At 44.2% G+C, this 24,976-nt stretch overlaps 1 protein-coding gene across 1 annotated transcript in view; it reads right to left on the reverse strand.

The window, feature by feature from the left end:
• The window catches only part of TAOK3 (TAO kinase 3), a 61,757-nt gene that overhangs the window by 9,992 nt on the left and 26,789 nt on the right, over positions 1-24,976 (reverse strand). The window contains exons 11-14 of the mRNA XM_032705823.1: positions 23,926-24,007; positions 18,616-18,783; positions 15,581-15,787; positions 6,639-6,773 (exon numbers count right to left, since the gene is read on the reverse strand). Coding sequence (XP_032561714.1) covers positions 6,639-6,773; positions 15,581-15,787; positions 18,616-18,783; positions 23,926-24,007 — 592 coding nt within the window. The remainder of the gene's footprint in view (positions 1-6,638; positions 6,774-15,580; positions 15,788-18,615; positions 18,784-23,925; positions 24,008-24,976) is intronic.

Raw genomic sequence — 24,976 nt, forward strand, 5'->3', positions numbered from 1 at the left:
ATATACTTCCACCTCAGCAAGTGGTGTAACAGAGCAGCCTTCAAATGCTTGGGACTAGGTAACAGAACAGATCTCAGCCAGCCACCAGGAGCGTGTGAGATTGTAGGAATGATCATGGAAACACAAACACAGCACTGGTCCTGTGTATTCCTACAGTTCAGAAAGCTTTTGGTTTTTCCAAGCATACCAAGGACAGCCACGCTTTGCACAAGCTGGGAAGTGTTTGTAGGAACTGGCACACTTCAGTCAAGTAAGTCAAGAGTAAGATCTCTGCCAGAAGCTTCCAGGTGAGGAAAGTTCCTCTGAGAAGCCATTCAAGTTGATTACAAGAGACAGATGCCAGGTAAGACAGGGAACCCCCCCCCCCCCCTTCACACATGCCATTTACCACGTCAAATGACACCCAGCTTGGGGATAACAGACTTGGTCAGGCACTTGCAGAGACACGGGAACCTCCACGCAGCAGCACAAGATCCTCCTGGATGTGCTATTTTTGAGGCCCAGCCCTTCTGTGAGCAGTGGGACGCTCTGCACGGCACACTCCGTTCCCAGGAGTTGGCAGAACAAAGCAAACAGCAAGAGCAGAAGAGAAAAATGGATCTAGGAATCCTCTAAGAACTTCACCAGTCTCCCCTTTGGTCTGATCTCTAATGAGATGTAGAACATGCACTTGTTTTATTTACAGCAAAAATCATTAACTGTTATCCTCTTTTTTTTTTTTTCACCCTATTTCCAGTGCTCAGCTTTATCATGACAAGAATTCCATCTTGGAAAGATTTCCCACTAAGTCTGGGATATTTATTCCTAACAATAGGATGCAATTCCTAACTATAAGCTTAGCTGATAAGGCCTTTCAGAAGATGAGACATTAAAAAGTCTGAAGCAAACAAAAAGTGGCTTTTTGTTCCTGAAGATGAGAGAGAAGAAGAGCAGACTTGGTGGTCATCTCATAGATTTAATGCCTGCATTCAGGTGCTCATGATAAGGACTTAATTCATCACCATAATCTCCAGTCAAACCCAGTGCTCTTCAGGACTCTGACTTCGAAGACAAAGTCTGCACATGGTGATCTCAGGGAGGGATGGATTTGGAAGGAATGAACATTAGTTACTGAACATGCCCAGTTCAGCACCAGAGAAGTCCTTCAGACTAAGCATGAATGAATAAAGGATTATGGCTTTAAAGATTAAGCCCCTAATGAATGAACAGCTCCATCAACCATTTTAAAAAGGAAATTTGGGGATGTTCTAGTAATCACCTTTCTGGTGTTCTTAGACAACGACACTTGGAACTCCATGAACTATTCAGAATATCCTGAGCTGGAAGTGCCCCATAAAGATCATCAAAATCCAACCCCTGATCCTGCAGAGACACCCCAACAATCCCACCCTGTCCCTGAGAACGTTGTCCAAATGCTCCTGGAGCTCTGGCAGCCTTGGGGCTGTGCCCAATGCCCTGGGGAGCCTATTCAGTGCCAACCACCCTCTGGGGGAAGAACCTTTGCCTGAGATCCAACCTGACCCTGCCCTGACACAGCTCCAGCTGTTCCCTGGGTCCTGTCCCTGCTCACAGAGAGCAGAGGTTGGTGCTGCCCCTCATGAGGAAGCCCCCAGCCATAACCCCGCAAATTAGGATGGGGAAAAAGATGACAACTGAACTGCTCGTTGCCAAATCTGTTCTGCACATAACCAGAAAATGTCAGGATCCTTCACAGCAGAAAGCTGCAGTTTCCTGGAGCTCTCTCTGCAGCACACAATAATCAATCAGGTCATCAGCAGAACCAAAAACCTGTACAAACCAGAACAGCTTTTATTAAGGTATGACATTTTCTCAGTTTGGCACACACAGAACTGAGAAGAGAGATGTCTTTTCCAACCTACTCCCACAGGCAGTTCACTTGCCATAAAATCCAAACTTTCTCTCTTTCACCCCTCCAAGATTTTTGCTTTACATAAGGGAGTTGAGCTCACAACTTCTCCTCCAAACCAGCAGCTGTTCAGAGTTTCTTTTTCTACATTGTTTAACCAAGACATTGAACCCTTTCCTAAAGGACAGTTATTCTCACCTCTTGATAACCAAAATACTGAGCTCCTCTGTGCTGGATGAAGCAGAGCACTGAGCAAGACTCCACCAGCAGCTTCTCAGAGCAAGAGAAGAACTCAGAGATGAGAAAGAACAAGTTCAGAAATTTTAGAGCAAAGGTCTACCAAGGCAGTAGCCTGATGAGTCCATGTGGAGAAACTCAATCCTCTGGAATAATAAGTCATTGCTTCAGCAGAAAAGGGAGCAAGGGAACAGCTTCATGTGAAGGCACCTGGTTTGGGAGCCAGGCTGCCCTGGTGTCACTGTCCTGGCTACATCCAGAATCCTGCTCACATGGACATGGATATCTGGCTCTGCAGACCCTGGAGATCATACCCTTCTTTTGCTGGCATTTGGATTTCAAAGAGAATGCCAAGGCCTTTGAAACAGTGTCCACACTGTCTGATCTTTCTAGGAAATCAGATGTCATAGGTGTCAGGAAGAAATCCTTCCCTGTGAGGGTGGGGAGGCCCTGGCACAGGTTGCCCAGAGAAGCTGTGGCTGCCCCATCCCTGGAAGTGTCCAAGGCCAGGTTGGATGGGGCTTGGAGCAACCTGGGCTAGTGGAAGGTGTCCCTGCCCATGGTAGGGGGTGGAATGAGATGAGCTTGAAGGTCCCTTCCCACCCAAACCATCCTGTGATTCTATGATGACTTCATGATGCTTTAGCTATTTGATCATTTAATTTGAGAACTGTAAAAGCAGCTTTTGAGGAGATGCATGAGGAGGTGGGGATTTTTAAGGGGTCAAGCTTGAAAGGCACCCAGAAGTGCAGATCAATGCATCTCTGAACACGTTTAAAAAACAACTTTCACTTGAAAATATGTATATGTGTAGTCTTATCACCACACAGAACCTCTGCCCTTCTTTTTAAACACAAGCTTGCTGAGCTTCAAGGCTTAGATTTCTAGTAGTAACTTTTAATTTAGACTATCATTGATAGTCTGCAAAAGAATATGGAGATGTGGTAGGTACCTAATCTCCATTTCAGATGGCAACTTTCCCTACAACAGTAGAAATATGCAGGGTATTTTCCACCACTGTTCCATGTGAGTGATGGTTTCTGCTACCACAAAAAAATGATTAAAGAGAAAAGTGATCTAGGAAAAAAATGACTATTAAAATTCATGATTGAATTATGACCGAAGTTAAGCTCCTTCAATTTTCTAACCCACATTTGCTCATTTTTTTCTTTAACCTGAGTAGTATCAAGGCACTCCTGAAAGACCAGAAAGGTACATTCACAGCCTGTTTCTTTGGGTATAGTTCTTTTCACTGTTTTCTCTGGAAGACTGTGCAGTTTGCTTCTGATTCACATGATGCTTCTGCAGAGCAACAGGGCAGGGGAATCACTCTGAAGATCACTGGGTCATCTGGAGTGTTCAGCTGCCTGATGTGAGTTCTCCTGTGACCCCTGCACTCGCTGAAACTGCTTCAGCTTGTTTTTGGAAAGAGATCCAGTTTGCTTTCAGGAATGCCAGTCTTCCCTCCATCTGCAATATCCTGATCTAAGGGTGAACAACAAGGAACTGAGGCCCCCAGACCCTGGGCTGCACCACCAGGAACAGCTGTGGAGTGAACAGCCCCCAGACTTGGTGCCTTTCTTCTATCCCACTGCCCTGCTTTCATGTTGGAGGGTGGTGTTCAGCAAATCCCATAAAAAGAAGTTTTTACACCCAAATACCACCTCATACTATTGAATTTGGGGTCAGAACTCCCATTTTCTGATTCTCTGCAATACAAGCCACCTGATGCTCCCAAGTGCACAACCTTCCTGTGCCTGGGAAGGTGTTCCCAGCTGCTGAGAAATCCACTGATGGGCAGCAGCAAGGATGTAGGGAACCATCAAAGCTTGCTTTTTAAAACACTGTGGGATCTTGGACACCCATTCACACAGGAATAATCTTTTCCAGATGCCACAGAAAGAGTAAATTAACACGGAGAGGTGAATAAAGTCTGAATTTCTGATCCGCGCTGTAAATTCCAGACACCTTTTGGTCATTCTCAGCTCCATGACTGACCCTGCCCTCTCCATAGATATTTCAGCAGGAGACAGGAAGGCTGGCAGAAGTTTTCCCTCGGCCAGAGGAGCAGCAGCTTTTGGCATCACTGCCCACTGACATCACCCAGGCACAAATCCACAGCAATAGGAAAGTGTTCTGACACCACGTGGGCACCTCAGACACAGGCACTGGCATCCAGGTTCTGTGCAATAGGTTTAAACTTGGGGGTTTTTCCCTCCCTCTGGATTTCCATTTTGGAACGTGAAGAGGTGGGAATGCAAGATTATTAAAGGGAAAGCTCATCACAGTGAAATATTTCTGTGGTAAACACAGGGAAACCTCTCCCTCAACCATGCAACCCCAGAACCTACGGACACACCAACGCTTCCTGGAGTACCAAGGTTGGGAACTTCCCTCTACACTTGGAAGGGGATATATGTGTGTGTGTATGGTGGGGACAAGAGAGCTTTTGCAAGACACATAATTCCATGTGCTTTTCCAAAGGCCTGCTGGCCAATTTAGGAGCTAATGAGTGTGATTCCCACTCTCCCAAAGACACTGTGCTGTGCAGGTACTGCCCACCTGAGGTGTGCACCCAAAGCTCTCCCCACGTGAGCCCAGAAACGGTCCCTGTCAGAGCATGTTCCACAGGAAACCCAAAAAAGAGAAGTCTTCCAGAAAGCCAACCATCTTCCCCACCCAGGATTAATTTTATCTTTATCATCACCTGGTCACCGAAGCAGAGAGATTTAGCAAATCCAAGTGACTAAGGAATTAAGGCAGACACAGTCCCAGCCCCACAGGAGGCTGCCATGGGATTTAGGAGTGACCTTGCGACATGAGCTGTCTTCCCCAGAGGTCTGGCAATACCTCACAGTCCCTGATTTCATTAATTCCCAAAGGGACCTGGTCATGCAATCCCTCCAAGCCACCCAAGTAGCCCCAGGGGTGACACATTCAAGGAAGACAGGAGTTATGGACTCTGCTGCTCAGGCAGGACAGAAGGTGCAGCAGCTTCCCACAGGGAGTAAAAGAACATGAATATATTCAACACACATATCAATTTATCAATGAAATTGTATGTATGTTTGGAGTATGATACTTGAGTCATTCATCATTTCTTCCCTCCAGCCAACCTAACTGGGTCCTACTTTTATCTGCTCAGTGCAGGCAGTAGTGCTGGCACTACCCTGGGTGCAAACACACACACACACAAAAGGGAAAAATTCCCAGGGCTGAGGGTCTCCAGGAGACCAGGAATCCTTGCCTGTGTCAGGTGTGCTGCATGAAGTCCTTTAATACACACATTTCTAGGTCACTCTTTAAACTGGGGGCGAGCAGGGAGGGAAAGGGGAGCAGGGGACACCGGCCTGGGGAGCACTCAGGGTACGGGAACCCCAAAGCACACCTGCAAAGGATGGGACTTGGACGCTCCCAGGAATGCCACAGCATCATTTTAGATTTTAACAGCAGCAGCAGCAGCAACAATCACCCAGGAAAATTTTGGCTGCTGGCACTGCTGCTGCTTTTTCCCCTCCCCTCACAACCTTTTGCTGTGGTCACACTCACACACACACACACTGTGTCTTTTGCAGGCAGAAATGGGAAGGGATTTAGGGGATCAAGAAATGGTGGTATGGAAGGAGAAACCCCACGGTGGAGGGAGGGTGAAGCGGGAAGGGGAGGGCTCGCTGGTGTAATTTCGGGGTTGGTCCAGGATGATGTCATAGCACTGAGCAAGTGCCATGGCCAGACCGTGGGTACTTTCTAACGCTCCCCGTCCATCTGACCTCTAATACCATCGGGCTGAAATATTTAATATGACATTCATTTTAGCTCTGAAGGGCCATTTTTTCAGTGCTTTCCCCCGAAAAGGCTGTTTCCCGACCGCAGCCCGAGGTGGGGGAGGCGGCACACAACTAACTCTTCCGGCACACACCCCTTTCCCTACTACAAAGGCATCCACAGCAATCACATTTGCAATAGTACAAATCTTGATGGATTCATCCCATCCCCCTCCCCTTTGTAAGCCCACAGCCCACTGTAAGCCCTCTCTCTCCCTTATCGCAGCCCAGCAATCCTTCCAAGGGATCAAGCTGGAAAATGCAGTCACGGTACAGTTGCTTGAAATAAATGAATGAATGAAAAAACAGGCAGCGGCTCAGGCGGGCAGCGGGGATCTTATTGTTCCCAAACCCCATCTGCATCTGCACCTCCTCAGCGTTTCAGCACCTCTCACAGCTCATAACACACTTTAAGCACATGCAAATAAATATATTAACAAAAGGGATAGGTGGGAAATGCGGGGGGGGGGGGGATGAAATGATATTAACTACACCCAGGAAGGTGGGTTATCTCGCACACAGTGGAAATGCACAGAGAAATTAAATACATTCCACATTTACATCTCTCACACACACACACACAGAGGTAAAAATCACTTTCAGTGCAATATCCAGTTGCTATGCCAACACCACCAACAGCACAGGGAGGAGAGGAAGGCGATGGGGGCTCGGAGCTGGGGTGGGGTGGGATGGGGTGGGGGGGCTCTTACCAAAGATGCTGATTTGATTGTGGCAAAGCGCTCTCGGTTCCGGTAGTGGAGGGCCTGATTCTGCACTGACTGGGTAGGCCGCACCTCAGGCCTGCGATCCCTGTGGCCCACCTCATCCCTTATAAATACATGATCCTGCAGAAATGGATAAAAACAAGGAGAAAGTCCGGCTGTGCTCTTCCCGCGGCGGCTGCCTCTCTCTCACCCCTCTGTCTGCACAAGCGCGGCTGTAGGAGAGGCATAGTTCAGCTCTCTGCTATTCCCGGCAGCTCCCACCGTACAAAATGAATAAGCAACACATTGCAGCTCGGCTCGGCACGTCAGCTGATCGCTAGCGGGATGCCTCCGAATCCCTGGATCGGGCTGCCTTGCCTCTCTCTCTCTCTCTCTTTTTTTTTCCTTTTTTTTTTTTTTTTTTTAAACCTCCAGTATTACATATGTGCGAAAAAAAAAAAGCGGCTGGGGAGCGTGAGGCGGCGCAGAGCGATCGGAGTCCTCGGGAAGGTCGGGTTCAAGCACTGCAACCCAGCGATCCTGGTGAAAACGTGATTCCCATGTCTAGGCACGGAGATGATGTTCCCTTTTAACACCAGAGCAACATCCTGCCTCATTCCCTTCGCCGAGCGGTCTGTCCTCAATAGGGTTTCTTTGTCCCTTGTTTGCTATCTGCTGTGGGGGACGAGCATCCTGGCTAAATCCACGGCAGGCTGGAGAGGACCAGGAAAGCCTCCGTGACCACTCAGGGATCCTGCTTTCCAGTCATGATCCTGCACAGTTCTAGCACTTTCTCTCCACAGCCCACAAAGGATTTTTTTTTTTTTTTTTCCCTTTTAAAGCAACAGCTCCCAGGTTTTAGCACGAATGGTTCCCGGTGCAGCCTCACTCCTGCTCTCTGCCAAGGCTTCGCCGGGAGCGGCTGTGCCTCCCCGAAACGGAGCAGGCAGGTTTTGCAATGGAGCAAAGCTCCAGGAGAAACCCTTGGCGGAAAGGCCAGCAAAAAAAACACCACCACAATTTTCCTAATTGGGATGGTGACTGCCCCGAGGCTACACCTTCGGGATGGAGCAGCCTTTGGACACCAGGCACATCCCACTGCCCTCACCACACCCGCACGGCAGCACCCGCTCCACAGGGCAGCAGTGATGACACACCTGCCACGCTGTCATCCACCACAGTTCTGTGACTCCCGTCCTCAGCCTCCAGCTCCTAACATTTCCAAGGAAGACTGAGATTCTTCCTGAATTAAATCAAGTTTCCAACTGTCAGGGGTGCAAAATAAAGGCTGCCAGAGCCTCTAAAGACACCACCCCTTGCAGTGAGCAGTTGGCTCCATGCACCAAGTGTTTGCAGATGAGCAGGAGCAGCCCAATGGTGAGAAACCAGCCACCATGGAGTAGCATCTCCACCAGGACACTGCTGTTATCCCAATGCTCCCTTTCCCACTCTGCAGACACCTGGTTTCCCTCTCTACTGGCCTCAATTTCCAGCTGCTTCTCGCCCAGACCCACACACCTTCAGCCCCTTTCAACAGGATTCTGGAAATGGTCTCAAGCAAAACCCAAACAGGTACAGAAATGCTGATATCAAGAGCTGAACAACACATTGACTGAAAGTGTTTTAAACCCCAAACCTTTCCTCATATCCTTCATTTTGAGTGTTCCAGCTCCACGCTCACCTTTCCCCTTGCCTTGCACAGAGAGCACAGTGGCCAAGGCCACCCCTGAGCCTGCACTGGCTCCTCCACACCCACCACAAGGACACAGAATGAGCCAAAGCAGTTAAAAAGGACAGTATTCCACAGAAATAGTACGAACACGGAGTGTAATAAAAAGTCACAGTTTCATTTTATATTGGCCATCCTTATAGTGGACATTTGTGGTACTGTCTGCCAGGGGGAGGCACTGTGACAGAAGGGCAGTTGGGCTGATCTTTGATTTTCAATTTGGGCATGCTGGCGTGACAGGCAGGGCTCTCAGACTTGCACACATTCCTGAGAAAGGCATATCTTGGCTCTAGAACAGTCATCCCCAAAAAAACTTTATTAAACATTTAAAGTCTAAGAGTATCGGTTTAACCGGACTCGTGGCTTCACTGGAAGGACATCAATCCCTAATTTTCCACAGCCTTGCAGTGCTTCCACCTCAATAGGTGATAGCAGGTGTAAGGAGGACTCTGTGTAAGGCAATCAGGGATACCCTGGATAAACCAAAGCAGTCAGGCTGACCAACATCACCTTTTGGATTGATATTTCTACTGATGTGCTTTGGAGCCTTTTGGAACAGCAGCCCCCCCCAGCCAGGCAAGGTCCCTTCCAACTCAAACCATTCCATGATTCTATGAACTGCCAAAGGGAACTTTTTTACAGGCTGAAACTGGAACAACCTCACCAAAAAGTAAAGGTGAATAAAAAAGGCCTGTGGTAAAGATTTATTCAAAACTCACCCACCTGAACCATGGAGGAAACAACAGTACACAAGAGCTACTACTCCTCTACTATAGCTCTGAAATAAAGGTGGAGACAGGACAACTATCACCCATGGTCATTCACAGGGTTCTTAAGGTCTGCTGGCAATATCCCAATGCCTGGACCATGTTCCCTCTCTCCATTACATTGGTATGGCAGGGGGAATGTGAAATATTAAAACCAGAGAAACAGCGAATTACCAAAAAAAAGCCAACCCAGACCAAAAACTTTTAAAACAGGCATTCAGATTTTTCAGAATGCTCCAAAACACCCCCTAAAATGACAAGTTGAAATTGCAATTACTGCTTATACAGGAAAATTAATCTGTGATTTACTCTCTGTTATCTAAGAGGTGGATTTTTAGAGGGAAGAGTGTCACCCTGGTCTTGTTTTATGGGACTTCTCGTTACCTCAGTGCAATAAGAAGCTCAGAGCAGAAGCTAACTGCCCTTCAGGAATGTGAATTAACCCCATTCTCCATTTCAAACTGAGCTGTGCAAGGAATGGGAAAATTCCTTTGCAACTGAGAAAGCCAAAAGACCAATTGCAAGGGGACAAAAAGCTCAGTGGTTGTCCTTGGCACTCCTTAATCTGGGATTTGAGGATTCTGCATCAGGCAGCCATCTACAACTAACTCTCAGCTAAGCCCATGGAACTTTCACAGGCTAAATTCTGTGACATAAATTCTGTGACATAAGTATTTTTATCTGAAAAAGCTGCCACACTACCAGAAATAAAAACACTTGGCACGAACAGTTACCAAGTCTAACAGGTTACACTGCCACAGTTTATTTCTCTAGTAAGAGAAATAAACCTAAGAGCAGCCAGCTCCACCTTCCTCAGATGATGTGACTGATGGCTACTATGACAAACATCCACCTGCAAACCCACAAAATACATCTCTGTTCTTTTAATTTTATTTTCTTTTGCCAAAAGCTTGCTAAGAGACACTGCAGTCATTTTGCCTTTCAGGTTTTGGCACGGATCAGGAAATTTTGTTTCAAAACTTTTAGCTCCAGATTTGTGGGAAACAAAGACTCAAAACTGGCACCTGAGCTCGAGGTACTCAGTAAGTAAAATCTGACTGAAAGCACCCCAGAAACTCATCAAGTTTGGGTCAGGGTATCCCTTGGCCCCAAATCTGCATTTCAAACCCTGGTTTGTTTTTAAAGTAATGTATCATCTGTGTGTATTTCACTTGTCATCTGTTTTCTGTGGGGTTTGCAATATTTGCCTTAAGGATGCAACTTTGGGCATACTCAGATCACATTTCACATTAAATCCTTCTATTTAGGGTCAACGATCTGGAAGTTTCAACTTCCTACTGAAGGAATAATTTGTTATTCTGATTGTATCACCCACATAAACAGTTTCCAGGCTGATCACAACGAATGGGGGTATTTGGCTGATCATATCTGCCAGGACAAAAGCCTCCCAAATATTTCTACAGTATTGTCTGACCAGAGATGGTGGAGCTTCCAGTTACTTAAGTGGTGCTTCCAGCTCGGTATCTAAATAGCTGCTCCTGGTGTATTGGTTGAGCATCTCACAATGCACAGGAGTTCCTTGCTCTAACCATGAGTCTTGCCAAGGTCACCCTGCAGAATAAGAACCTGGATTTTACTCCCTAGAGTCCATCCCAGTTCTACCACACAGTGTCTTTTCACCCTCCTCACTTAAAAAAAGGGCTTCATCATCCAAATTCTGACCACCCTGGACCAGCCCAAAGCCAGAACAGCTACACTTTCACCTCAGAAGGAACAGTCACTTGCCCACAGTGGTTTCTGTTATGCACACCAAATAAAACCCTTCACAAACGCTGTTTACACAGCAGGATTCACTAACTGGAAGGGCTGCCAGTCTCCCAGACAAATGGGAAAGGCAATTTCCGAGCCACAGTAAGGACTTCAGTGGAACTGCAGCAAATCCCTGCCTTCTAGGAATTTAAAGAGCAAGGAAAACAAGAGTGTGCCATCATTCATCTTAATACACTAAATCAAGGCACTAAATGCCTTGATAATCTACAGAGAGGTTTAAGTATCAAAAATCTTTCAAGACAAGGCTTCATGTCCCCAACCAGCTTGACTTGATTCCAGAAGGTATATGAGGGGTCACTGCTGCCAAGCACATGCAAGCCAAAACTAAGTAATTACATAAATATCCTTTGCATCTCATAGAAAACATACTTTCCAAGTGGGAATCGTAAATCTTGATATGTAGGAGAACACCCTCAGCTTTGCCTCAGCTGTAACTCTTGTAGAGCGACCACACCAGAGCACTCTCCATGCACAGAATTCTCCATGAATGCTGCATATTAATTATGGCAGCAACAGGCAACATGCTCAGGGTAATTTGACGGATTTGGGAAGTCACTCAAGTTGCAGCAGTTATTACAGAGGTACCTGATTATTACAGACATTGGGCAAGAATTTGTGATGATCAACTGCAAAACATCCTCTTTTCATCTTTTGGTTATAAACTAGATTTTAATCACAAGGTTTCCCTGACATTTTATTGCCCAAGTTTCAGAAAGTACTGGTGATTTTACAGTTGAAGCAAGAACTAGCAACAACTGAGCACAGCAGCTGAGCAAAATAATACTGTGGTGGCTTTTTATTTAGATTAAAAGAGTACAACATTTTACTATTATAGTTTTGTGGAAATAAAATAATATTAAATTCACTGAGGGCAACAAAATATTTCTGGGAAGCCACCTGTGCCCACACTGCAGTATAACAGCAGCTGAACAAAGCAGGTGACAAAACATTTGATATATCAACTGATGTCTATAACTCTTATTTTATTGTCTTATTCTGGGAGCCAAACTCTTTATCCTAATTTTTAAGATGAATTAACTGATATTCATCTGCTTTTAAAATCTGGGTTATGTGTCTTTCAAGCCCAGTGTATTTGGAGTTTAACTCCCTGCCCCTTCTTGGCTTTTTTTGGGGGGATCTCAGATACAGTTGGGTTTGTATTAGAGGTCTCATTTACTTTTCATCTCCCAAACTGTGCAGCTGAACAAGCTCCCAACAGGAGATGGACATGAGAACATAAATCCATTGGGAGGATGATCCTTGGATGGAGAAGCAGAGTTAGTTAACTGCCTTCAGAAGAGAGGCTTTAGAACACCAGAATTCTTACACTGAACACACTGAGATGTACATGGCCACCAATCTGAAACCTGCAAGGGGGCAAGGAAAAGCTCCTAGTGGGACAGCTCACCCAAGCTGGACACCTGAATTTCCTGTAAAGAATGTGCTGGTGATTAAGGTATCCTGAGGGAGCAGGTTTTGATCCCAGGGATGGACTGAAATCCCAGGAAAGGAGGATGCAGCCTTCCTGCCCGAGTAGCAGATATTATGGCCATTTTTTTCCCCCCAGGAGTTTAGGACACAGATATAAATTAAATTACACAAAAAGCTACACATTCAATTATGGCTTTTTATTGTTATTATTGTTTTCTTCCTGTCCAGTGATTTTTCTTCCACCTTACCAGTTGTACTCTGGGAGTCACCTTTGCTCTAAGCACAAGTTTAGAACACACAGTTTGCTGGTCCAAAGCTTTTGTGTTGTGGAAGGGGTGAGGCTGTGCCTGTTTTCCATGGAGGAATTACCCCAAATGCTGTTCTCCACCAGGCAAAACCCAAGCACCTTGGCCATCATGTACCAGTACAGCCAGTGAAAACCAACCAGATCAGAACAGGTCATTTCACTTACCCTGTGACCACAAAACATTTTTGGAAGTTACAGCCAACTAGCAGCTGTTAAAAAAAAGAAAGAAAATGAGTTGTTTACAACTGCTTTTTACTACATCAGCCTGTTTCTTACGCTTTGCCTCTGCCTCAGGGGGGCTGGTCAGAGACGCCAGGAGGGCTCAGTGCAGCTGCCTGAAGCCTCACCCAGCCAAGCACCACACAGCTGATGGTCTGCTCCTGATTTACCCCAGGTCAAGGCCACCCCAGACTGGCTCTCTGAAGCACTCAAGGCTGGGAACAAGACCTCACACAAGACCAGGGGCTCTTCCATCCTACGCTTTGGTTACACACGACATTCTGGGGCTGTGGTCCAAAAGAACAAAAAGGCCTCTCACACTTTGGAGCTTTGAGCCTCAGAAAATATCAACAGTCCAGGCCATTTTGCCATCTTGGTCCCTTTACACAGCCTGGTACATCTGGAGGTTGTTAATTAACACATTTGTGGAATAGCATAGTTTTACAGAGCACTTTTGATTTGACCCATGTCAAAAACACCTCGTATGTGACCCTATTGCCCACATAATGCAGACAGCTGGCTGATCATGTTCATCAGTATTTTCTTTTTAGCCTTTAGAGACTAAAAAGCTAAAATGCAAAACAAAAGCTTAAATTAAACTTGAACTCCAGGTTCTTCCCATTTTGTTTGTGCTGGGCTCCAGAGTGACACTCAACACTTCACACCACAGCTTCATCACACCTCCCAGAAACACAGTTAAAGCACAAGGATAAACTGAAGTCTTGTCAGAACAAGGAATTTTACCTTGAAAAGTAGGATCTATGTGTATATAAACCCCCTGAAGTGTCCTGCTCCAAATTTAGTCTCTTCACATGTATTAATATATACCTAATATACACATGAAGCAGTTTTCCATTTAAAATTGCATTCGCCAAAGTAACAGGGAATTTTTAAAAAATCATGTACTAAATTAAAACAATATATTTGCAGACTGGAATACATCCTGCTGCACATCTGCCTTATCCATACATCCAGCTGAGGGGAGCATTTTCCAATGCAGAAGGAATTTACTCCACTGCAAGGATCAGCAATTGCAGCCAACTGTTAACTCTTTTGTGAAGACCATCAGTGCAGACCTGGTCTTTGTGCTTCCAAAATTACCCTAAAACACCTGTGTTAAAGGATCTACAGGTGATTTCTTTTTCAGTAATTCAATTACAAGTGTGCAAATCACCCTGGTTTTCCAAAACAGATAAAAATTTCCATGTGGTGTCATGTTTGTGCATCCCACTCAACTGAATGCCTTAATCTCAAGAGAACAGCTATGCAGAACTCTTAAGAGGACTGAATTCACAGCATCAGAAATCCTGTATTTGTACTTCAGAAGTGCCACACAACCATTCTAAAACACAACATTCTTCTTAAAACAAGCAGGAACTCTGCTCCTTTCATTCACAAATGCCATTTATGTCTGCTGGGAGCAGCTCACATTTTGTTTTCATCAACTGCAGTGACACTGAGCAGTAACATTATAACCCATGTGTAAATCAGCCCCTCAAACTCCTATTTTAATGCTGTAGTAAATATGACTATTTAACAGTGTGAAATTAAAGTTAAAACACATTTCTGAACCTACACAAAATGAGAAAGAGCTTCAACTAAAACCACCCAGAACACACATCAGTGGCACTGCTCTTCCTTCAGTACGGTTCCTTGGGCTGGCATTTGGTACCTAACACTAGTTTTTTCAGAGAGGTGAAAACAAAATCTTCTGTAAAGGTGCTTTCAAATGTATTTCAGAAAGACGTAAACCCTGAGACCTGTGCAACTTATCTGCCAGTATCTTTAAATACATAAGGCCATCTTTTGTTAAAGACCAAGTGTCTCAAAAGCTCCCTTTTGCAGGCACTTCAATATTCAGTGACACAAACACTGCATTTCAGGAGGAAAAACTGCTTACAAATATTTAGTTAGTTAAAACCAGGCTGTCCTGTAACCTCACAAACAATAAATTCATGGCTTTCACGCTGCTGTAATGTTTTACCTCCTCTGGCAAAAAGCAAGAACGTACACTTTGAAGTTCCTTGCAAGTGCAATCCCACAACCAACCTACATTTTGCTGCCCACTAGCAATTGACACTGCTAAGGCCAAGCCAAAACTATTTTAGTCAAACAAACTGTTGAGATTAGATGCTGACTTACAGCTAGACAACTTTACCTCGGTACCTAGCACCAAGAAAACGAAAGGCAGCAGATCACAGCATGCAGCAAAAGAGCAGAAAAGCATCGAGTGGAACTTGACTCCAAACATACCTCGTGGGAAGGGTCCAAAGTTCTGCAAACTTCCACTTCTCATGAGGGAAATCCAAGTGCAAGCGGATTTTAATCACACAACTGTGACTGGTAAAGGGTTAGCTGAGCTGCTGTGACCACTTGTCAGCACAGGGCACAGGGCACAGAACAGTCATTCCCGAGGAGACAAGGACTGATGTCCCAAGCAGAGATGGAGAAGTGCACATGCGGGGCAGGGCGAGGAGGCACATGCAGCAAGTCTGGGTGAACCCTGCCTAGGCACTCACAGCTCTTTCATGAGCAGCCTCTTTCTATTCTCAGAGGTTATTTAAAAACAACCCACAGAACTTGACTGTGGCAAGCCCAGCACCAGCTCCTGCTCTCAGCAGATGGCTCAGCACAAGACCAGAGCACACGGACCGGGCGAGCCAACGGGGACTGCAGGAAGCCATGGAGAGCACCAGGAACATACCTTCTTGTGAACAACGGAGGAACTGGAATTAATGGTGCTCTCGTCACTATGCATCATGACCAGCTCAGGGCTGCTCTCATCCAGGACCTCCTGCATGCTGCTCACACTGCTGCTCTGGCTGCCCGTGCTCACAGACATGCTGGGGATGGAATGGTTGCTGCCCAGACTGTCCATCTTCCTACTCAGGTTTGATCCATGCTCACTGTCCTATAAAACAAGGGGCATCAGTTACAGACACTGCAGGAGATCACCTGCCCAGCACGAGCCTGCAATGCCCAAAGTCTGTTTTAGAGGTGACTCTGCAGACTTCAAGGTCGTTATTTTGCCAACTACACTTCTCGGGGCTGCTTGGGTTGTGGAATAATCTATATGGGGCAGGCAGCTTTTGCCTTTTCCCCTGTAATCTCACTGCATCAGGCTTCGAGTCTGTTTTTTTCAAGTATCGGTAAGTCTGGGCATGGCTCTTGGCTTGATAGGAGACATCCAGGCATACTGGATGACAGGTGGAAGGAGTCTCATAATTAAAAGAAAAAAAATAATCTAAGTTTTAATTAAAACAATGCTCCAACACATTTCCTGAATCAGAAAAAATGTAAGACAATGAGCCCACTGGTTTCTTACTTGATAAATTCTACATGGTGCTTAACAGGTGTAGAGGTTTTAACCTCCATATCCCAAGCAGTCAGCAATTATATTTTGTCAAGCTAAAAACCCCTTGAAACCTTGTGTTTTCAGCCAAGATGAAGGTGAATGAAGAATTTTAGGAGCTGACTCAGAAAAGCCTGCATTATTTCAGGGGTTAAAACTTAATATATAAATAAATAAATATTCCTCATGTAGGAGGTATTTTGGATTCTACAGACAAATTTCAGAAGTTAGCAGCCTTTTCTCTTGTTCCATACTCAGAGGAGTAGAGTAATCCCAGAGCATGTGCTTAGTCTGGACTGATTTAGTGAATTCATGGAGTCCTTTGTAATTAACTAGTGGCATTGAAGAGGCTTGCAAGGAGTTCACAGCGAGGACAGAGCTCTGAACATCCTTCAGCTCCTGGTCTTAAACAGCCTTGACTCACTAAAATGAACAGCCTGCTGCTGCACCCAGCTTGTCCTGGCCTCCAAAGGGAGCTTGGGGAGAATTACATTACAAATCAATTAACAGGGAACTCATTTTGTTGGAGACTGACAGAAAGATAAAATTGAGACTTGACAGATTTGTCTTTGATTGTGAGATCATTTTTTAAGCAATCAGCAGATCATTCAGAGCCTGCATGAGAGCACTTAAAATCCAAAATAATACTGGTTTACAGAGAACATGAGAATGAAAATATTTTCAGGATGCTTATATAAAGTTGCAGGAGAAATAACATAATGAAGCATCTGAGATGAGGCAATGGCTGTGTAATTAATGAGTGTCTATGCACGAAGGACAGAGATGAGACTGCAAATGAAACCTTGACACTGGCTTCCTGGCTTCAACACTTTCCAAATGACCTTAACCTTCCTGTGAGAGCTCTGAGGAAAGCATTAGTAGTATTCTGAGTGTTAAAGATTTGTAAGGCTCCTCTTCCACCTCAGAAGGCAGAGCAAGGAAGTGTCTTGTGGCATCCACAGCGGAGCAGGTGCTGTGACCAGTTAGGCAGCAACTGAAGCACGTGCTGTTCTCCTTTCACTGCTGAGTTAGTGACACACACGAGCAATAAATACAACCTCCTCTGGTGGGACACAGGCTCAGGGGTCAAATGCAGTGCAGAGCATGCTGTGCACATGCAGAGTGTGAATTCCTGGAGGTACAATAGCTCTTTCCCCTGTTTTTTGAGGAGCGGGGACAGGAGGAACAAGAGAGACATCTTTGAGTCTGCTACTGCCACGTGTATCCTGCTGAGTTTGGAAATGGTGAACAGTCAAGTGGGAAACCCATTCCCTGGCACTTTTCCTGCCCTGGCAATGTCCTGACATCTTGCCATGCATGGGGAGAGAAACCTGGGAGGTTTAAGTGCAGAAGTCTGACAATCCCCCACTCCCCAGCTAAGCTCCAGGTCTGGAAGCTGGAAGGTCAAAAAAGGAGCAGCACTTGGTAGTTTTAATCACAGCAGATGCTGCTCTTACTCCTTTTGTGCATCTCCATCCCAGGGAAGGAGAACATGAAGTGCTGGTCCCTCCCTCCTGAACCTCTCCTACCTGACACTCAGGTGCCCATTTCTTAAACCAGAGCTCTAGTTCAGCTTTAAAGGAACATCTGACTTCAAAACCAAGTCCCTGAAGATATGCTGAACTTGGGCACCTCTCTGTGTATTATCACCTCACTACACTGCAGCAAAAGCAATACAGACATCAATTTGTCTATCAATGTTTTTCAGTGAGAATCAGTCATGGATTTATTTATCCAATGTGCCTGCACCAAGTGACATTAATTTCCATCTAAGCTCATCAATTGAAACATGACTGGTTTCTTTCTCCACAGTTAAGGTCAATTATCATACACTGATTAAGTGGGTTGTTTATTACAAGATTTAAACTGAAGATGAGTTTTATGCCTTTAACCTTTAACTTTTTTCTCCTTTAATATTAAAGAATTTTAAAAAAATAAGTCTTACTAATCCAGTGACTTGTTTCTCAGCTCATGATAGGCTTTACAGTAAAATTATGGCAATTGAAAAAATATTAACACTGAGTGGTTTTGACTGTGCTGATGAGAAAGAACAGTTTGGGCAGCCAAAGACCCTCCTTCATACAGCCTGGGAACCACCTCTTGCAAAGAACTTCCCTCTGAGTGAGTTTCTTCCCTAAAGCTTCCAGAAGAAAGGCCACCATTGGAAATAAACCCAAAGTTTTAGATGTGCATTCATTGGCAGCTTTAGCACTCACTAAGGGCTACTATCACTCAGTATCCTATCCTGCCTCTCTGCTGATCCAAATGATATTCCAACAACATTCCTCACCTAGGCTGTGCTCGTTCTGCCACTTTAAGGAGAGGAACATCTTGCTTGCCCTGAAACTACTCATAACGGTGCAAATGGGGCGACAAAACAGCAGTACCTCCTCCTCCTCCTGGGACTCGTTCAGAGGGCCATTCCGTGTCTCCTGGAAGAGGATTTTCTTCATTTTCCGGTACTGCAGGTTATCCAGCTCCCTCACTGCATCCTTTGTCCTTTGGATGAGGTCTATGAGCACCCTGGGGGGTCGGTCCCGGCGGACAAAGTCGTGCTAAATCAAAGGAAATAAAAAGCACCTGACATGAAAACAGGGACACGGGGGGCTTTTGAGACCCCTGAAGTGACAGTTCCCATTCAGTGATTGGTCTGTTAATGTTCCATTAATTGGTAACACCCTTTCTGAAAGGCCCCAAACACACTGAGCTTGGGACCAGGGTCAGGTTTTCTGAGCTCTCCAGGCTACACGGTTGGTTTGCCCCTTCCTGAGGGGGTTCTCCTGAAGCAGGTATAAGACAGTGCCACTTCAAACCTCAGAGGGCTTCAGAATGAACAAAACCCACAAAGGACAAACAAGGGTCAATCCTGACTCTGCAACACTACCTGCAAACATTTCTCCTGCATCCATCTATTCCAAATCACACATAAAACCAGCAGGAAGGCTGCAAGGTTTATTTATACCTAAAGCACTTGCAGCCAGAGTTAAAATAAAATCAAGTTTTTATAAACACCTGCACAGGTCTTAAGGGTAGACCTAATAAATTCTTTAATGGTATTTAAGTACATGATTAAAGGCTCTTCCCTGATTTATCAGATACGTTCTCCTGAACTGTACAACTGTCAAAACAGTAGGAAAGGCTCCAGCTTTCCCATTTAACTTTGGCTAAGCAATCAGCCTGGGTGTACTTGCCAATATTCTATATGGTATCACTACAGCTCAGTCTGTTGCTTAGTATGTACCCATGGAGGTGGCCTTAGGGCACGAGCATCCTCTGCAAGTTTGTAGAAAAATTTACAATAAAAAAAAAAAACCTGAGGGGAAAGAAGTTGTTCTCTACTGTGCATTGCAAGTGCCACAAGGGGCTTTTGTCAGAGTCTCAACAGCTGGACCCACCTGCAAGGAAATCCTCAGGAGGGTCACATTTGCCTGCCTGGCCTCACAGCTCTGCTGTGGGCTCAGGGTCTCAAGAGCTAAAACATCCCTCTGGAGCTGGAGTAACCAGCACATGAAACCCCAGTCCTCCTTAAAACAGGAGTCTTCAACAAAAGAGTTGAAAGGATGAGCTAATAATCTTTTAATGATTCGTAAATAAACAAGGGAAGTATCATGCCACAGGCTTATTTCTAGTTTTTAATTGAATTCAAACTGTTGTGCATTTGAGTTTTGCTAATGGGGACAGCCAGTCATTTCAGTATCCATTTTTTGCTTGTAGTGATGGTGTTTATTTTTGAATCAGAGCTAAAAGTTCTAAACATCATTTCACACAGAAACAAAATGATTCATTTCTGCTCCTCGACACGGATAACCACCATTTACTTCTCTGTGAACAGTAACAATCTGCAGCTTATTTATGATCAGAAAAAAAAAGGGACACATTTTTTATCTCATTGTAAATCATTTTTAGAAAACAGCAATGCATTTGGAACAGTGATCCTGAACTTAAATCCCTTCTGTATGCCCACTCAGATATTAAAGTGTGAGCACATGGAAAGGGCAGAATATAGGGGACAAAACCAAACCAAAAGGTTCTTGCATAATGAGAATACAATTGTGACTGCTTACTTGCATTATGTGTCTAAACTAAAATGGATTTTGTCTAAATTAAAATGTCTAAATAAAAGAGAGTTGGACTTGATGATCCTGATGAGCCCCTTCCAAGTCAGCATATTTTATGATTCTGTGATTGATTTGTCTAAATTACATATAAAAATGTAGTAACCCCTCTGCTGGGTATTGTGCACCTCCAAGAAAAGACGGCTGAAAGGACTGAATTTTTATATATATATATTTTTATATATATATATTTATATATATACTTTCTCTAAATTGCAAGAAAAACCCCCAAACCAACAAACCTCAGACTAAAAAGGAAGAAGCTGTTAGTCTAAGGGCAAGGAGCCCATTGACTGGAAAAGTGACTGCCAGAGATCAAACCTTCTGGGAATGTCAGGCACGTTGAGAAAAATAGGGGGGGGGAAAGGATTTTAAAACACATTTTATCATTGATTTTAATTTTAAAAGTGAAAAATATTAGTAAGATCGGTTTTGGTGGTGGTTTGTTTTTTTTTTTTAAATTTCAACTGCATTTTAATGTCACTACAGTCATTTGACTGTTTTCATCTAGGACAGTGCATGGAAACTGAGTTAATTTTCAAACACATCATTTAAAACTCAGTTTCCTTTAAGAAAATACGGCCATGAAAATTGTCTTTATTCCTGTTTATGGCACACAAGTGAAAAGCCCTCAAAAGACAAAAATATTCCAAGTCTTATAAACTAAGAAGCTTTTGGGAGAGCTACTGCAGGAGGGAAGCACTGCCATGGAAGTCTAAAACCAAGTAAAATACTGAATATACATCATTTCAGACTCAGATCTCAGCTCTAATTGCTTGTACAGGCTCCAACCTAAGGTACTCACAAAATCACATCCTTCAATGAACTCAGCCTGTTCCTAGAGAGCAGCAAGGCTGCCAATCCACAGGAATGAATCATTCCAAAACCCACAACATAAACCTATTAGTTGGTCAGCGTGCTACAAGCAGAATCAGAGAACAAAATGCTGGTTATTTGCCACAGTACAAGAAAAAAAGAAATATATATATATATATATATATATATATATATATATATATATATATATATATATATATATATATATATATATATATATATATATATATATATATACCAGGTGCCAAAGAGAGCACAAACAGCTCCTTCATCAGCCTCTACCTGGAGTGAAGGTACAAGAGTTAAACACTCTCTGTGGTCTGGGCTTAAAGAGAGGACAGGAGTGAGCACAAAGCTGGCTCAGAAACACCCAGAAAAATGCATTTTACTGAGCTGAAAGAGCACCAAGAGGAGCCATAAAACACAAGCTGATGGAAGCCTTAGCACAAAAACCAGCATGGAAAGGCTGTCAGGTGGACACAGAGCAGCAATTGGACCGACTGTGGGAATGAAGCAACACACCCAGTGGAGCCAGCAATGCCTCTGCTCAGGTATTTAGGGAAAAAGCTGACTCCTGTTTACCTGGTGTGGAACAGCAGCATGTCATGCAATTGGCACCAGCAACCAGAGGGATAGCAGGGCTACTAATCAATTTTAAAGAAAGGCAAGACTTAAAAGGAAAGGAAAAAGCCTTATGGAAAAGGGGCTGAACAGGATTTCACACACCTCCCTACCTTCTAGTGGAAGGCTGCTCCTGAATTTCCCAAACACAAAGCCCTTGGAGTTATAAACAGTTCCTGTAATTTCTCAGGTAAACTGAAACCAAATGACTTAAACTGGAACTGATTTATGATTCACTGACAAAACCTTGGCAAACATCACTCCCAGCACAAGTCCCCCTCCCACAGGCTCTTGGCAATTATGGACCTGTAGAGGCCCTTTCCAAAATGATTCAGTTATTTTCAAAACAAGTTTAATTAACTGGGTACAGCATAGAAACTATTAAAGAGAAATAAACAACTTTTGGGTTTGGTGGTTTGATTAGAGGAGGAAGTTAACCTTGGCCTATCCTCTCAGTGCTGCTTTTAGCTGCCAAGTGTGATGCATGAATGTAGGAAAAGAAGAAAACAACAACAATAAAAAAAAATAAACAAAAAGAGGATCAGAAAGACCCAAATGGATGATTTACAGCAGAGCAAAAACAAGAGCTGCAGTGACCCTGAGATGAGCTCAGCTGGTTAGAGCATGGAGCTAATAACACCAAGGTTGTGGGTTTGATCCCTTCACTTAAGAGCTGGAGTTGATGATCCTTGTGGGTCCCTTCCAACTCAGAATATTCTGTGAGATCAGGCAGAAAGATCATTAAAAGATATATACCCAAAAGGTATGAAAAGGTGAAGAATTAATCATGCTCACATTAGTATTATCAGAGGAAAAAAAGGTCAGGATAACCCCCCTGAACTTCATCTGTGTCTGTCAAAAAAACCCCACAAGACAGGACAGCTCAGAGCATTCCACAGAGACCAATCCTGCTCTGGACAGGAGACAATCATAAGTCATCCAGTGTCTTCCCATCTCCAATACCCACATTCTTTTCAATAATCAGCCACTATCTGTAAATCTTTATTTAAGACCTCAATCCTCTGATCATCTCAAAGCACTGCCAGCTCTGCAAAAAGATCTGCTACTTCCTATGTATCTTATGAAGACTGGCTAACTCTAGATTTTGAGCAGCAATTAAATGGCTTTTTAGATATCCTATCACCTCCAAAAGCAACAGCCTGTAACAAATTACAAGCCTTGAAACTCACAGAAACCCCATAAAGGTTTGGTAGCAAGTACTGCCTGTTAAACAACAGAGAAATAGCATTTTTCCTTACTGGAGAAGGTAAGGAGAAAAAAAAATAAAAGGAGCATCAGCAAGTTAACAGCTGCATCACTTTACACAAAACTGTGCAACTGCTCCAAAAAGGTCTTTGCTTTCACTAAGCTTCACCAAGGTGTAGTTTTCCCCATTCCCTCTGCATCCAGGGTTGCATCCAGCTTCCTCCCTCACTTCTGTCTGCTTTTCCAGAGACCACACAGTGCAGCAGGGTCACAGCTCAGGGCACAGCATGGCAGAGAGGCTGCTGAAAATTCCTTCTTCATCCCAGCTGCAGCAAACACACCCCCAAGTGCTGCCTTACACAGAAAACTACAGGCTGGAATTCACTATTGCACACAGATTTAACTCACCCAGCTCTGGACCTGCTTCTCACTGGTAATACTTTCACTAAAAGCATCATCTTGGGGGGGGGGGGAATCAGTTAAAAAATAAAAATCAAGATTAAATCCTTCTACCCCTCTTGGGCTGACAGGTTTTTCCTTCAGCTAAAATCCCTCACACTGTTATCCCATGAGGATTGCAAGTTCTCCAACATAAGTAACTCCTCACCCAACAGCAGAACTGGTTTAACCACACAGCCCACCTCTGCTTTCCTCCACTAGTTCAAATCTTGAGCATCAGGTTACAAAGAGAATTGACTGACATAGCAGACAAAGTCAGGAAATAATAAACAGCCTAAAAGAAAAGTCTCAGTCTCTATTGATTCAGACAAGAGCAAAACCAACCTTTTTTTTGGTTTGTTTTTTTTTTTGTTTGTTTGTTTGTTTTGTAAGGGCAAGTATTTGTTCACCATCTTTACAATTATCCTGGTAGACAAACAGATTTTCCCCCACATTTCTGGAAAAGATTTGATAAATTACCCGTAACAAATCTGTTGATGATGGCCTTTCCTGAGGTATTTTCTGTAAGCAGTAATCAACAAATCCCCTAAAGGAGTCTGTCCTGTAAATGAAAAATAAATAAATAAAAAAAAAGTTCTAAATGAAAAAAAGAAGCTTAGGATGTGCAATATATGCCAACTTATAAGTGCAAAGCAAAAGAAAAATCTTGACTAATTTGTTCTTAAGTTCTAGGGCAGAGAAATTAACTGAATTTTCCAAATTGAGTGAGTTGATCCCATCAGGTCTTTCACAATTAAAGACTGTTGAAACAAAAGTGGACACACAACTATCCCCACCCACAAACCAAAAACCAAGGAAGAACTACATGTGCCAGTCACTATTTAAAATTTTACTGCAACTACTGAAAAACAGATGACAATGAAATTATTGGGAAGTCCAGAAACACACTCATTACTCTCTGGGAGCTTGTAACACTGCCTCATTAAAGTCTCTCAATGCAATGCTTAGTTCAGCAATATTTTGGGCTTTATTTGAGGTTGTATCAGAAGTGGAAGGAAGAAAACTGGTATTTTAGGTGCCACTGAACTTGCATAAAAGCCACCTTGCTGACTCCCTGTGCTCTCAGAGCCCCAAAGAGCAAACAGGGGACCATAAACACTGATTTTTATGCTCTGTTCACAGTTATCTTTACTCTGCTTTGCAAACTCTACACAGAAAATGGGTATCAGTGTCCAGGCAGGAGACCAAGTTCTTCAAATCTCGAAAAATGGATGAAACAGAGATGATGAAATAAGGAAACTGGAGTGGTTCGGATAAAACCGCCAGCAATTCAATAGTTGTGCTGCTCAAATGCCCCACAGGGAAACGAGGGATCTTCACGTTTCTCCAGGAGCTTTTGTTTCCAGCCTTCTGCAGACTCTTGCCAGGCACCACTCCACAGCAACACTCCACTCCTGGGAACAGGGAGCAGGAAACAGAGCAACCCCTTTGCTCCCACAGAGTAACAAAAGCATCCCTGTGTCAGAGCTCAGACTCTGGAACACGCCTGTAGCATGGGGAGCATGTACTG

Source organism: Chiroxiphia lanceolata, chromosome 18 (genome assembly GCF_009829145.1).
Source record: "Chiroxiphia lanceolata isolate bChiLan1 chromosome 18, bChiLan1.pri, whole genome shotgun sequence".
NCBI lineage: Eukaryota > Metazoa > Chordata > Aves > Passeriformes > Pipridae > Chiroxiphia > Chiroxiphia lanceolata.